Below are 16,241 nucleotides of genomic sequence, written 5' to 3'. Positions count from 1 at the left end.
AGATAAAGCCAGGTTCTCTTCAGCAGTGCCCAGTTACAGGAACACTGGGCATAGGTTGCCCAAGGAGGTTATAGAGTCTCCCTACTTAGGAATATTTAAAAGCCATCTGGACATGGTCCTGGCGAAGATGCATAAGGCAAACTTTTCAGTCTATCTCTTGCTGACAAAATGAATCAACTGAAACTGTCCTTGAAATCTCAAAAAACTCTCTGCACTCCTCTCCTCTCCCCAGAAGTACAAAAGAATTCAGCACTCAGAATAATTCTCTCCAGCTAGCTAATTCCAGTGCAGAAGGTAAAAACTGAAGAATTTAAATTAAACTTCAAAAAGACAATCAGATAGATTTTAGTTCAAATTTTTTTTAAGAACAGCATTGTTACCTGTCTCACCACCAGGGAGATTTGGTACTGTTTACTCATTAAGTGAACAGCACATAAAATTATTTCCCCATCACTAAAAAGGAATAGAGTATTCAACCTGAGGGCAGTCTAGTAACTACTGTTTGGCTTTCTGCTTGTCTGTTGAAGTTTCTGGTTTTCAAAAGCTGTTCCAACACAGTTACAACATGGGACAACAGTAGCAGAGAAATGTCTATTAGCTATTCTATTTTCCCCAAAAGCTACCATAACAGGTGAATAGAAATGTTTTAAGTATTGTTGTAGGACTTCTCACCTCTGACCCAAAGTCATCTTTTTCTTCTCTATGCCTCCTAAATCCAATCTCAGAGCCCTGATCAAGTTGGAGGCTCATTATGAATTTATTTTTAGGCAAGAGATCATGAACTTAAAATGACCATAAAGACAGTCTCTGTAAGAACCTTAATTTAGATGCAGCAAGCTGTGCTTTCTGAAAGTATGCTTAAAGAAAACTTCAGTTTTTTCACTTTTCTTTGAGGCTGATGGTCACCACTCCTTTTATTTCTGCCAGCATTTTTGTTTCCTGCTTTTTGCGCAGATGGACTTTAATTAGAACAGTTACTACACCATTCCCATTCCCTTGGTAGCACTCATGTTTATCATAGTCTATGCACTTTGGTTGTCCTTAAAACCTGGAAAACACAAATTTGGCAGAATCAAAGCTGCAATGTGTACTAGAGTATATATGCTGAAACTACCCCTCCAATGTCTCCTGTTATCATTGGGTTTCTCAATTAAGTGAAACAGTTATCAGATGATTAAACAATTTAAAGACAACTCATCATAGCAATTGTACAGTGTATAACGGAAGCTCACTACAATATTAGAAAGAGTAGCAGGTCAGGATGAGGATATTTATTTTTCTCATGAATCTACCCCTCCATGTATCATAACCTGCCATTGATTCAGGGACTTAATACAAGCTCCAGTAAGGCATAGTCAAAATTATATCTGGGATGCACTAAAAAATGATCCCTGTTTGAATTATAAAATGGGGAAATTATAATCCAGAGAGCACAAGCAGGGAGCACTGTTCTCTCCTTACCTTTTCTTTGGCTCTGAGCTGATCAAACATCTCTTGGATCTCTTGTTTCCAGTCTTCCTGCAGGGAGTGGAAGGAATCTTTGGGCATTTCAAAGAAACCAGACTCTTCTATGGCAGTAAGATGGTCTAGGATACTGGCAAAGGAAGGTCGTGAGTGTGGGTCAGGGTTCCAACAATCTAGAACAGGACAAAGATAAGCAATTGTCAAGCATCTCTAAGTATGGAGGTCTGAGAGGATGAGCAGTACTTTACTGATCCCCAGTGGCTAAGAGTGGCATGCACACTATCTGTTACCCCACCTTTCCCATTTCCCACTCACACTGCCCATTGTCAAGTATGCAATTCATGCTTTCATGATTATAAAATATCCAACATCACTTAAAAATCTTGAACTACCTAACTACCTGGTCTCTAGATTCTCTTGTAATAATATGTCAAATAAAATAGACGTTTATTAATTGTACAGAAAGTTATATTTTCAAGCATTTTTAAGAAATAACAAATAATTGCCTTACATGTTTTGCTTTAAAATGTATGTATATGTTCACAGAGTGGAAATTTATGCAAGGCTCTTGTAAACAGTTCTTTTATAATAGCTACAATGCAGAGTTAACAGCCATAGTGCAGAAGGGTATCTATCAGGGTTTTTTCTAATGCCAAACTCTAATATCAAGCTGAGTCATTACGGATCTCTTTTCAAAACTGAAAACCTCTCCTACAAAGCAAACTGGACATAACTTGAGTAAAATAATGACATCAAATAGTGCATTTGTAGTTTTCTTATTTGTAAGGTTTCTTCTTTATCATTTGAGAGAAAATTGTTTGATCAGACCTTTTTCTTTTGCTTTTAAGAGAAACAACAGATAAATGAGTTTTTTCGTTTACAATCTAAAGCGATTACTTAGCCAATTACAGAGCTCTAAAAATGCAGACTTTAAGGTAGCCATCTTTCCACATAAGGCAACTCAACAAGCAACAATACAAAAAGTAACGTTTTTACAGTGATGGGAACCGAACATTGAAAACAGAAACAGAAAACAGTATGAAGTAACTGCTCAAGCTACAAAATCACTAAGAATATATTTTTAAAAAGCCTTTACGTCAAAACATTTAACAACACTTTTGAATAGGAAATTTGTACTCTTTCAGTCTTCCCTCTTACTGCACCCTCACTTCTACTCCTGCAGAAAACATCCCTTTTTCATTCTATTTTGCCCTGTACTGGCACTAACACAGGTTTTTGTTCAACAAATACCCTTATTCTCTTTACTACTGCTGGACTCCTGCATGCCAAAATTTCAGAGCAAGCACAGAGAAAAACTTAACATTCAAGTGCATTTCCAGGGAACACAGCTTTTCTGCATGAATAGAAGTAACTAACTCTCTCAGTATGTTCATACTGTCATTGCTGTACATGGTCACTGGATTTAAGACACACATTACTGCAGCATGAAGCAAGCATTATAAAAATGTTCTAAAAGTTTTTTAGACCTTGAAGTTGGAGAAAAAAGGAAACATTCTTAAAAATATTTGGTGATGTCCTAAAAGACATTCGTTCATCAGATTTGTGAACTGAAATACACCAAGAAGCAGCTGTAATTAAAAATAAATATCACTTCACAAAATCTGTGCAACTGCTGAGGCTTGGTCTTGCAGGTCTTTGATTTTAGCGTTACTGAGATTTTGCATTTGGGAGCTTTGGTTTCAAAACTGCGGGTATCAACAGGTTCCGTGAGACATAAGCTGGAATGTGTTTGTGTTTATGGCTTTTAAATTGCTTCTCTTACCAAAACAGAGAACCGAGGATGTTAGAGAGTGCTCTGAAGGTCCCCTGCTGCTGGCCAATTAGTAGCAATGGGTGTTACAGCTGGACTGTCAGTGCCATAATCCCTGTCTCTTTACCCCAGGTTTTAAACATAGCAAAGCAAACATGACCCAAAGTAAAATAAAATGCTGCAGCCAGCCAAATGCATGAATGAGTGAACAGGATAACTAGCAGGTGGCCCGTGGCTTTTATTTTCCCAGGCCTAGATCTGCCATTATTTGCACTAATGAGGACAGTTGTAACATACAAGTCTTTTCTGCGAAGACCTAAAGTTCAGCTTTGTTGTCTCAGTGTAGACCACCAGGGCAGTAATTCAAAAGTAAAAGCAGCATTAGGGGAACAAGAGTTCACTCGAGATGGGAAACAGCCTGTTTGAAAAACAGTTTTGGTGAAGGGGCAGAAGGTAATTGTTGGTTTGTTTTTTTTTTTTTTGTTCTCGCCTTTCCCCTGCACACGGAGAAACCAAGCGTTCCAAAGCTGAGTGGGTGCTCACCCCTGCACTGCTGGGTTCAAGCACTGACCATATGCCTCTACCTCACTTTCCCAATAGAGGGCATTATTTTTAAACCCAGCTGCACAACCACGTCAAAACAAACCGCTCTGGCACAACACTGAGCTGGTAGTTCCATTAACTCCTTCAGATGCAGTTTCTTGCTTTATGTTCCTTCCAAGCTACTCTACCTGCAACTCTGCTGCTGTTTACTATCCAGTAGGACATTTCTTTTTAGCAGAACAGTACATGAAATTTTCTACTTTAAATTAACTGAAGCCCGTAACCTAAAGAAAAGACCAGAGAAAGGTAGAAGTATTCTAAAAGCAGAGAAATCCATCAGAAACATTTTCTTACAGGGCTTATATTCCTTTCTTGGGCTAAAACACCACCAGAGGCCACAGAGTATCAGTTCTATGTTGAGATTAACTCTTAGCTCACCAAGACTATAAACCAAGTTTGATTTCTCTTTATCTCAGATTTCGTTTGCCAGATAGGTATAAAAATGTTTATTACATATAAACATCTGGAAATCCTTGGGAATAGGGGCACTGACAAAATTACTAAGGGTAATACTGGAAGAGAGAGAGGGAAGGAAAGAGGGACGACTGCAGCTAAGGAAACAAGCAAGTAGCTGCAAGGGCCAGCAGGGAAGGACACATAAGTACACCCCAAAAGCTAGCTCACACAATCCTTTTTTAATAACTACAGCAGCTCTGATGAGATAGTCCTATATTTCTTTCATCTCTACGTAGCCCACTATGGGCATGAACTATCTCCACCTACAAAGCAGAAAATAACATCTTTCTGACTGAAAATATTGGTTGTTTTGAAATGTCAAAGCCACATTTAAACCCTCTACCTGAAATGTCAGTAGGATAAAGTTTAATTTCAAATCACTGCCTAGCACGATGTTCAAGCTATGAATTTTAAAACAAGTTTAAGACTTCAAACTAGACCAAAACATGTGAAGTTTTGGTGTTGGTGAGCCTTCACTACTAGAAAACAAACTAGATGATGACAGCAATAGTCCCCATTTTCCTATAAAGTCAGTTGATAAAAAAAGGCACAGAAATTTCTTTCACTACTCTAGTAATAGAGGAACTGTCACAGCACATTAACAGCCAAGCCTGGCTCCTGTAATAACCTGCACCATTGAATAAAGCCATTTGAGAAATCTGTGCTCTTGGGTGTCAAAACCAACACAAAGAGGCAGTGCTCAACAGCACTCTAGAAACAGCACAAACCACACTCACATCACACCTGGCTTACCTTCCATTAGTTTGGCAAAAGGCTCTGGACATGTGGAAGGGATTGGAAGGGCAAGTTTATTCATGGCAACACCGTATGCTACCGCAAGACCATCAATTCCTCGGAATGGAACTTCTCCTGTTAGCAGTTCCCAAAGCAGCACACCATAACTACCAGGAAGAAACAGAAAAGAGAGCAGGTGTTTGACTTACACACATTCTTTGTTAAGCAACAAGAAGGTACCTGAACCTATAAGAGTGAGTCTGGTATATTAAAGAAATTGCAGTTTTCTGGACAAGCTTATCACGATTGCCAATCTGGTGATGTGCCTTATTTGAACTGCCTTTTTTTAATAAGTCTGAAATTAGATGCCATTTTCACCTTTTAGACAAAAATAATTTTCTCTCTGGAAATTTGGAACAATTGAAAACCATAAATCTTCTAACTAATTTAGCAAGTTTCAAAGCAGTACCTCTCAAAACACTTAAAAATGTGAAGGAGAGTTGTTTGGCGGGATGTTATTTTTAAAAATAAGTCAAAAATACTTCTTCAGAATGAAGTTGTTCTTAAGATGTTCCATGAAATATTAACTATGAAGTTATGGAAATAGTTTCAAGACTGTTCTCCCCCCAAGTATACAATAAATGACACATCCTCAGAATATTTTCTCTACTTCTAGGAAACCTGAACGAGAAACTGCTTCTTCATACTTGGTGACCTCACAGGTTTTTCTTTCATTGGTCTATCTGTCCTACTCTCTTCTGAACCCATTTACCATCCACTATGTTCTGTGGTAGTGAATTCCACAACTTTAATGATGCATTGCCAAAAAATACTTCTGTGTATTTGTTTTGAATTTGTCACTTGGTAATTTCATTTGCTTCACTGTAGTTCTTTCAAAACAAGAGTGAACATATGTTCCCCTATTAGCTCCTTCCATGCCATCCATGATTTCACAGGCTCCCATGCATCCTGCCTAAATCACCTTCTTTCTAGACCCCCAAATCCTAATCTAGCTAAATCCTAATCTAGTTACTATCCCAAACAGAAGCCATTTCATATCATTCATTGCCCTTGACGTCTTCTGTTGGAATGAGCAACATCACAAAGTTTTAAAGATACAGGGAGAGGCACAAATGGTACTGCTCTAATTTCCTATTAAATTTCAATTTGCTACTTTCCTTTCTGACTCTTTACAAAATGAGCTAGATTACCCACAGTAGCTCCAATATCTTTTTACTGACTCATCATAGTAAAATTTAGAGCCTATCATTGTACATATGAAATTCTCCCATGGGTACTACTTTGTATATATTACCATCTGTTTTATCATTCATTATAGTAAAACTTTTCCTCAGCTCTCTGCAGTAGATTAGTTTTTCTTAATCCTGAATAACTCAGTATCATCAACCATGCTACCTCACCATTTATTGGTTTTTTTTTTCAAATCACTTATGATTGCGTTGAACACAGAATTCTCCACCAACATAACTGATTTATTCCTTTAGTAATTAAGAATTGACTAGTGATGGGAAACAGACTTGCCCTCTTTTCTCACATTAATTTACTTTCTTTAAAAGCTTTTGATGAAAGATTTTGTTTAAAGTCTTTATAAACTCAAATATAATATAAGCAGTCTTACCACTTACCACACAGTCAGTAACTCCTTCAAGCATTTTCACAAGGTATTATATTTTCTTCTATAAAAGCTGACTCTCCCCCAGATATGCTCATATGTCCACTAGTTCCCTGCTCTTTAGTGCTGTTTCTACCATTTAGAAGAACTGAAAATCATACTTGCTAATCCTCAGGAGGCTCTTTTAAGACTTGTCACCCATGTTTGCTGCCTTCCATTTTTCTGGTACTACAGCAGCTTTAAGCAACAGACTACACAGGACAGCTATTAACTCAGCTGACTCTCATGTTCTTGTAGAAATCTTTGGTGTTACTGTAAATCTCAGCAATTTGTTACTGCTCATTTTATCAGTCAGTTTTAACACTTCTGTGGACTGTACTTCAGTAAGATACGTCCTCTGGCTTGGCTCCCTAATAGAGAAATTTTCAGCTTAAAAAGTCTCTCTTTGCTCCATTCTGGCAGACACAAGTCACTAAGGTTTTTTTCTGTTACAGCCTCATCTTCTTTGCCTTCTTAGATCTTGGTCACCTCTGGGCTGTATGCTCTCCTGCAGGGTTCTCACCTGTACTGCATTTGAAAGCAACTGATTTGGTTCTATGCTTTAAGACTCTCCCCAAAACCCTTTTATCTTCTTAAGTGTTTTATGTTCAACTTGCCAGAGCTTAAGCCCATGCCTAATTTTCCTCACCGGATACAGATTCAACTTTTAGAAGCATGTCTTTCAGAACTCTCTTCTACACTGTATTCTTCATTTTTTTAAAGCCTTTCCTATACATTCACTCAGAGATTTAATAAGTGTCCTTAAAAGGTATCCATGTTCTGTGTTCTCCTTTCATTGTTTTCACATAAAATTCCCAATGTTGTCATTAATCTCCTTGAGATTAAACACTGCTTTAATGGACTAATTTTTCCTCATTGCTCTTGGAAAGATATCGAATCTAAGTATACATAATTTGGACCATGTCATACTGTACAATCTTGAAGGCTTCATAAGCACACTTGAAGACCAAATGAAAAACTGCTGTTCCTCCTGCAAGCTCCTTAAATAGCTGCTCCATGAAACAGTTACTTCTGAAGCTAAAAGATTAAGCTTTTCTTGTTTCAAAGCAACAGTTGCCCTATCCACTTGGGAGTACATTATCACAACCCGTATTTTTGCAATCTAACCCCCCCCCAAGTATTTAACATTCACTGTGACTGCTGCCACTTTAGTTGAACATCCTTAACAGTACTCTTCCTATTTAGATATAGGACTTTAGTCACTAATGATTCTACCTTTGCTGCTAACACAGCTAGTTCACTTTATTCAGCAAAGTATATTTTTTCACCTATACAATATTTTGCATTTTTTTCTATGTAATTCATATTCTTGATATTGTAATTTATTACTTCTTACTGCCTCAAGAGCCTTATTTATAAAAAACTAACTAGAGTTAAGGAGTTCCCATTTTCTTTTTTGTCCTTCTAGGATTAATAAACACTCGAAGAAAATGAATACTGGACTGAATGCATATTCGGACTGTCTAAATCTAATTGATCATTCATGTTACTCTTCAGTTTGGATATGACTCTTGGTAGCAAAAGGTAGTAAAAACTAACAAACAGCTGTATTATTACTTTACCACTAGTATTGGATAAAGCACTACTGATGTGCTCAAAGCACTTCTTCCACAGAGTCAATTTTAGAGAACAAAGGAATAGACAGACTGATGTTTCTTCTAATGTGACACTGTATGTGCTTATTGCAGGAAAGGTCATTTTGCTTCTGATAAAACTGGATGCCACCTCTTCCTCACATACTTACAAGTATATTGCTGAGAATACTGCTTCCATAGAACTAGGGGAATACTGCTTTGTGGCACTTGAACAACAGTAATCCCAAGTGATTAAACAGCAAGAGAGGTGCTGAACAGAGTGTTTTCCATTACTCAAGCAGAAAATTGGGAAGTACAAAGGAAGAAGCCAGAGTCAGAAAACTTATGCAAAAAAAAAGGCATAGGAAGAAAGAAACAAGGGCATCTACTCATTCTCAGCAGGGAGAACGAAAAACTGATCAAGCTCATTTATTTTTCCAGCACTCAGTAGTAATTTTTGGACTTTAATTACAAAATGAACCATGTGATACAGACCATGCATCCAAGTCAACTGACACTTGTGTGAATAATTAACCATCTTTCAGTGATCCAGTAATCCCTTAAGCCATTTAACATCAGGTTCAATCCTACACACTGGATTTTCAGGGTGAAGGAGGCTGGAGGTCTGCAGGATTTCACATGTGATTTTGCCACCTCCCTTGTTAGTCTGCGAACTTAAAAAAAAAATCAGTAATTTCTTCTCACTGATATTGTTCCATGGCATTTGTACCATTGATTTCTCTTCTCCATATCCCTAGGTTCAATACTTTCCCTAGGTTTCAACACAAGGAATTATCAGCCCAGCAAGGAGACCCCAGTTCCAACAGAAACTAGAACATTACTTTTGTTAAGAGACCACTCCATAAACCTCATTACATTTTAATGGCTAGTAGCAGTTAACATTTTGCATGTTATCGAACTTGCAGTTCCAGAGCTGACATTTTCTACCCATTTCACATCAGTCATTATGCTTCTCCTGGGTGAGCTTCTACTAACACTGCTAGTCAGCACTTACTTGCCAGGTACTGAAGTCTTGCCAGTGCTTCATTACACACAGGGAATTACAAAAGCCTACCATCAGTCAGTTGTAGATGGAAGTACTTGACCAACACTTGATTAAAACAAAACATTCTAATGACTGAAGTTTCTACACACAGCACTAAATACCTCAAACTTCCTGATCTGCTAATCTGATGGTTTTAGCTAGTGCTGGTATTCCATTTCCAAATGACAATTAAATTCCCAATTATTTCACTGGTGGCAGAGTAGATATATCTTAAAAGCATCTAACTTAAGGAACACAAGGAACTCAGATGAAGGTTGTATGGTGCCTTTATATTCCACATACCAATCATACTGACAACGACTGTCTTTTAAGCAGCACAAGTAAAAAATTAAGTGTATTTCTTGTTTGCTGCACATTTAAGTAGTCAAATTACAGGGAAATTTGATTTATATGCCTACTAAAATTAGCTTGCTGTATAGTACTGGATAAGATGCAATATCCAGGCTTCAACTTCACCCCTGCAAATCCAAAGCAAATCTAAACACATAAATAGATTTACAGGAACTGACTTATTTAAATAAAACTGTGGCTTCTTTGTCCTCTGCGCAATATAAGCACAAAGTTTCTACTATATATCTAAAGCTTGCAGGTACAGAAGAGCAAAATTCACAGTAACAAGTTTTCACTAGCAAGTTTTACTAGGTACTGGTAATATTAACAGGCTTTACAGTGGCCCAGACCCTGGTGACAGATACCAGTGTGTGGGGCCATTCCTCACTCTTTACAATGGGACATAAAAAACAGTTTGGATTTTTTAAATGGAGCTTGATACATGTTTTGAAAGGATGAAGCAGTTAGTTATGATAAGACTGACTCAGGAAATTGCAGTCCTAGCAAGCATCTTCTTCAGCATCTTCTTCACCTGTTTTTGCAGTGACAACCCAAGCAGAACAAGATCCTTTTTCAATGGCTGGGCAACAATTCAGCCAGCAGTATTATTCTAACAAGCTTTAAAGAAAAGGTGTTGAAATAAAAGGGTTTGTGAATGTTAGAGAGACAGAGACAGCCAATTCTGTTGATGCTGCACAGATCAACAGTAAGGTTGCCAGGTAAAAAATCTCCCAGTGACTCCAATGATTAACCAAGAGGTTGAACTGGACAAGAGGAAGGGCAAGTCTAATAGGATAAGAGAGTTCATCCTGTTAAGAATTTCTGGTTCCATCCTTGGGTGGGGACAGAATTTATCATACAAGTCCATGACTGCTTTTGTAAAATCTAGTGCTTATCATCATTGACACACTAGTAGTGACTGCTCTGGAAAGTATTTGTCCTCTGCATACACACCTCAAACATCATGTTCTTTTCAGTTTATTTAACTACTAATAGAGGTTTTAGCCACCCAGGAGAAAAGGCTTCTTCAGAGATAGTATATAAGTTCTCTTAATGGTGATGACACTCTGTTTAGGGGAGAATACTGTGAGGAACTCAACTTGTTTTCAAGGCAAGACTGGTAACTATAACAAGAGAAAGCAATGAAGGAATCTTAAAAGTAAAAATAAAGTATTCCTAAAAATGACCAAATCATTTAAGTTATGTACAATCCTTAAGTCCTGAAGTGATTCACAGTTTGTAAGTCAATGACCAAACTGGTACTTTTGCACAGATAAAGAGGCACTTGTGCTACCTTCACAAAAATCATCAACCAACCAATTAAGTCTTACCTTTTTTAAAATAAAGTCATACTGGTATAGAACATCTACTGATCTGTTCACAGCATGCCTGGATTACAATTACAATTACAGCAAAACAGTTTCCCCTTTGCCTTCTCCCTTTCCCTCAGGTTACCCTTAAAGGCCATTCCTGGCATAGTTTCAGGGAAGAGCAAGTTGAGGTTGGAGCTCGACAAGTTGTGTACAAACCAGAACTGTCATCATGTACACAGAAAGGTTCACAGTCCTGAGATTTTCACTTCTCTCAGACTTCACTCAGAATAAAAGCCTGGTTCTTGCTCAATTTGTCTTAGATTAACTACAGAGGCTACCACATTTCATTACAGAGTCAGAATTTTACCCACACTATTAGTGTGTAAAATCTAAATTCACAGACTTATCACAAAGCAATATCTATTCAGCAAATCTGGATAAGGAAACTGAAAATCCCCACACCAAATCTCTGCCATAACAGCCAGGCAATTCTGCCAGCTGGGATATTCTTTATCCTGACTGATTTCACAGTATGCACTCACTTGTGCGAGAGCATTACTGGCCAGCAACAGAACCGTACTGCTCTGAAGTCACCCTGACATTTCAACACATCTTTCTCCACAAGAAAAACAAAATTCTAGCTAATTAATCTGTTTCAGATGTTAAGTACTAATTCTAAGTCATCCAGCATCCAGAAAAGTCACTGTCCTAGAGCTATTTACTGAATTCTTTATTTACTAATTCACTTAATGGCAGTATTCAAACTCAGCTTCTGGAAGTCTGTGGGTTGACTGTCACACTCCTTCCCACTAAATTAATTCATTCACAAAAATCCCAGTGCATGAATGGAAAAGACAATATATACATGTAAGTTACTACTTATGGATTATGTACTCAGGCAGACCTAGAGAAGAGACTTATTACCCTATGAAAGACTAGAAGGGTGGAAATCATTAATAAGAATAATGAAAGCGAAAAACATCACATTTGGATTGAAACTGCATGGGGAATTCAATTAAGTAGAGTGCATCAGTGACAGATTACTACCAAAACATAAAATTATCTTACTATTGGTAAAAGAGTAAAGTACTTCTCAAATGGTATTATGGCCTTTGATTATGTCAGACAACAGCCAAATAAGTACAAAAAGTTTAGTTTAGATAAAGCAGAAGGGATTTGATTATGAGTCCCAAAATTATCTGAATGCAAATTTATAGAACAACAAAAATTTAGAGGCATGCAGTAGCTGATCCACCACTTTCTACAGTAACAGTAAGTCTGAGATAAGTCTAACAGATGGAAAGCTGATGGATAAAGTTTTCTTAAGACCTGAATTTTAATATTTGGTTCACCATTACTCAGTCTTAAACATAAAAGAGGTTTCCTGGCAGGTCTAGTTACTCTTTAGTATCCAATCGCTTAATGCCAAATCAATACCTCCAAACATCGCTGCCTTTGGAGAACATGGAGGAGCGGATGACCTCAGGAGCCATCCAGGCATATGTTCCAGCTGCGCTCATTTTGGTAGTTTTATGCCATTCCCTGGCCAAGCCGAAATCCGTGATCTTCAACATCTTGTTGCTCAGATCTCCATTTTCCACCTTTTCGAGTATCAGTACTGGAGAAAAGGGAAGGGGGGGAATAAAAGGTATGCAGAGTAAAGCTAGTATTTATGCAAAAAAGATTCTCCTGGAGATCTTCCAAATTTCAAGATTCTCCCTAGCTTTTTGTTATTCAAACATATCATACTCCATTACAAGTTATTTCAAGCTGATCCCTTCATCTGACAACTGAATAGCTGTCTGGCAAATAACTTCAACTTTAACATAAGTACAAGACCCAGAGAACAAATACATAATAACATAATTATTTAATAAAGTGCCTAGTGTTCTGTATAATAATTCTCTGCTAAGAGGAAGTGAACCACTGTAACTTCTAGAAATCCAGATAAGGGAAGACATTTCCTAATTAATCCTCTCTCAGCAAGCCAGTAATAGCATCTTTTTCTTGAACTGCTTAGAGGACTTTTTTTTTAAATCCAGATACACACACAGGCTGGATATGCCCTACATTTAAATGTATTAGGAGTGGAAGCTCTATGCATAATTTTTTTTTTAAAGTCACAATTGAAAAAAATATATTTATGATTGGTAGTAACACGGCCAATTCCAAACTTCATATACACCACCACAGATTCCCTCTCCCATCATTATTAAGCTACTTTTTGGTTAAGCTGCCAAAGTTTCTATCTAGTTTCAGTGGCAAAGAGTCTAAACCCAAGAACTTCAAAAACACCTTGAGGCAGAACTCCAGAATGTGTTTTTAGCCAGCAAGTTGTACTGTCCCACCACTGGGAAATGAGTGTAAACTAGAGGCCAGAAGTATCCACTCTGCTTTAGCAGCATCTCATTATCCTATTTATCTTACTGTAAAGTGACCACACAGGTTGTGCCAGCAATGTAACATCAAGCAACAGATTATAAGAGGGCACTAAACTTCCATAACTAATGCCACTATACGTCTGTGAAAGAATTTTCAGCTACTTTGTCAAAGACCACAAAGTAAAAATATTTGTATTACTATTAGTCCAAAGACCTCACAGCAAAGATCATCAAGCCAGTAATATACCGTCATCATGCTGCTACTCTGTTTTAATGTCATTACACACTCAGGTTCTTAGAACACATGAGGGTGTTTTTTTCCTTTTCTTTGTATGCATGAATTAAAAAACAACCCCCCAAAAAATAAACAAAAGAAACCTTACAACAACCCACAACCAAATAAACATGGATCATAACAAAACCTACAAAAAGCAAAACTGCTTCAAAAATTACTCAACATATAAAAATCATCTTCAGGACTACTTTTATCAGTCCATGAAAAGACTCAAGTATCAGTTTCAAGCTAACACAGCTTTTTTTTGGGGGGTGGGGGAAGGGGATGTAGGAAAGGGAAGGAAGAGGAATCTTGCATTCAATCTCATACTTCCCCACAATAATCAGTGGGAATTCCCATGAAATAAAAGCCTGAAGTGTTATTTGGACCCTTCTGCATAATAAGTAGCACACATCTAAACGTTAAAATACTGCACTTACTTTTACTAAAGTTAAACAAATTGTCTGTTCTTTGAAAATTTTAAAAAATCAGTTACTCTTTCTACATGGTTTCAGAATTGACAAAATACTACTTCAAAGATTGTTGTGATTATTCAAGTTGTGGATAAATTAGACCTATGGTTAAGCTCTTGGGTCTTGCTTCTTTTGCAAAATTCCTTTCTAACATGACTGAATGCTCCGTTTTCCTAATTGCAGAAGAAAGACGAGACTGAGGCCTAGAGTTGTTATTCTCTTCATTTGGGCAAAAGCATATGCATTTTTAGAGCAACACTTCAATGTAGAATAGAACCACCACAAAAAACCAAGGAACAGAAGGCGGCTTCCTTTGAGCCTCTTCTTCTAATAAGGCTAACATTTTTCCTTCTTTCTAGCAGATGAAGAACTACTAAGAGAAATTGCCTACAAGTCATTCATTGATTACAAAGTGAAAAGCTGACTAGAACATACATATTATTTCTTCTTCTAGCACATACCCATTTTGCCTAAAGAGCTGTCAGAATAACAAAATCTAATTTTAAATTTAAATGCAGTAATACAGAGATATACAGTGATGTTGTAAAGGCAAAGTAAAACTCTGAAACAAGAAAGCATGGGTTTGGGTTTTGTTGTTTGTTTTTGTTTTTTTTTGCTTCCCTCCATAAGCACAATGAGGAACAACCAAATTTATTTTTCACAAGGTACATCATATTCTGTCTGAATGAGCTCAATAGCAGGACAGAGCACCATGTACCACAGCTGGTTTGTACATACCTTCCAAGTAGGAGGTTATTTAAATTTAATTACCTTGATTTGCACTAAGTTCTAACAAAATAATTAGTACTTATATAGATCTTTTGTATCCAAAACTTGTTCTATTGTCAGATGCAGGATATTAAGAAAACTACCATGACGAAAGACCACAGAGAAGGACAATGAAAGCTGGATTTATTGCAAGTCCTTGATTGTTTAGTTACATCCTTGTCTCCTCTCCTATTTCTTTGTAATAACTGCTTGGGATAATAATCTCATAATCCAGAATTTTAAAAATTAATTTTAAGAATGGTATCTCTTTCCAGCATTTGCTTCAGTTCTCCTTATCATTATCATATTATTCAGTATCAATGGGCTCACTAGTACCTGTCAGATTTTCAAACTAAAAACATTGATTCTCCCCTTTGCATTTGCTTGAATTTCAATGGAGAATTTGTAAATAGATGAAATATTAATTTCTATCAATTTCCTCTTTAAAAATCTCTTTTATGGAGAACACAAGGCAGGTTGCTAGGACACAGCAAATGCACTTTACTTATGCTAATCAACACGGTCTCATTTACTTCTGTGTTTTATCTACGACCAGTTACTGCATCTTGTTTAATACTCTTGAGTGCAAGTCCTCAAGCACTACTTCTTCTGCACTCATGTTAGTCTATCACAAAACAAACACGAAACATGAAACACAAACAAGCAACATACTTCCTACATTTACAAACATACCTTTCCATCTTTATATAGATTTGATCACTCAGGACTGAGCTACAGTGGCCAGATGATTAACATCTGGCCTAACAAGTTCAGACACAAATACAGAGCACTTACTCTGAAACTCAGCTAATCTACCAAGGCAGTAAATCTCCTCATTCTTGGCTGCTGATTTTAAAGATCTGCATGTGATACATAAGTTTAAAATAGATAGAAAATTTAACAGAAAATCTTTCACATTGCCAGCCTTAAAGAAAGAAATTGTTTGGCAGCAAAAACACTGGGCCTAGTTTTCAAGGAACTGGAGAAGAATGAGATCCTAATCAGCAGGAACATGCAGAATGTGTGTCAGCTTGTTAGGGGTGGATCGGTTTTTCCCTGTTCCAGCAGGGCCCATGCAAGAAATCTCTTCCTGAATGCATGCACAGAGCCAGCCAAGTTGTAGAGGAAAGTCTGCTATGTACTGCTGCTCCTCTTTTTCCTCTGTAGCGTGGACTAAAAGCTGATCTTAAGTAGCATGGTGAGGAGCCAACCAGCAGTGTGCAAAGGGGACTGGTGAAGTAAATCAGGTATTACAAGCACATTCGACAGCTTTGAGCACCCAACTACTAAAGCAAAACAACTTAATATAGCAAATCACCAATACCACGCTTTTTGCAAAC

The 16,241-nt window shown here is 37.3% G+C and overlaps 1 protein-coding gene across 5 annotated transcripts in view; it reads right to left on the bottom strand.

The window, feature by feature from the left end:
- MAP3K9 (mitogen-activated protein kinase kinase kinase 9) overlaps positions 1-16,241 on the bottom strand; it is a 132,968-nt gene that overhangs the window by 92,783 nt on the left and 23,944 nt on the right. For all 5 annotated transcript variants that reach the window (XR_004357477.1, XM_032689892.1, XM_032689890.1 and 2 more), the window contains exons 3-5: positions 12,443-12,623; positions 5,048-5,196; positions 1,462-1,637 (exon numbers count right to left, since the gene is read on the bottom strand). Coding sequence is in view for 4 of the 5 variants with exons in the window: in XM_032689892.1 (XP_032545783.1) it covers positions 1,462-1,637; positions 5,048-5,196; positions 12,443-12,623 (506 nt within the window). In the remaining variant the exon portion in view is untranslated. The remainder of the gene's footprint in view (positions 1-1,461; positions 1,638-5,047; positions 5,197-12,442; positions 12,624-16,241) is intronic.

Source organism: Chiroxiphia lanceolata, chromosome 6 (assembly GCF_009829145.1).
Source record: "Chiroxiphia lanceolata isolate bChiLan1 chromosome 6, bChiLan1.pri, whole genome shotgun sequence".
NCBI lineage: Eukaryota > Metazoa > Chordata > Aves > Passeriformes > Pipridae > Chiroxiphia > Chiroxiphia lanceolata.
This window is presented reverse-complemented; position numbering and strand designations above follow the sequence as displayed.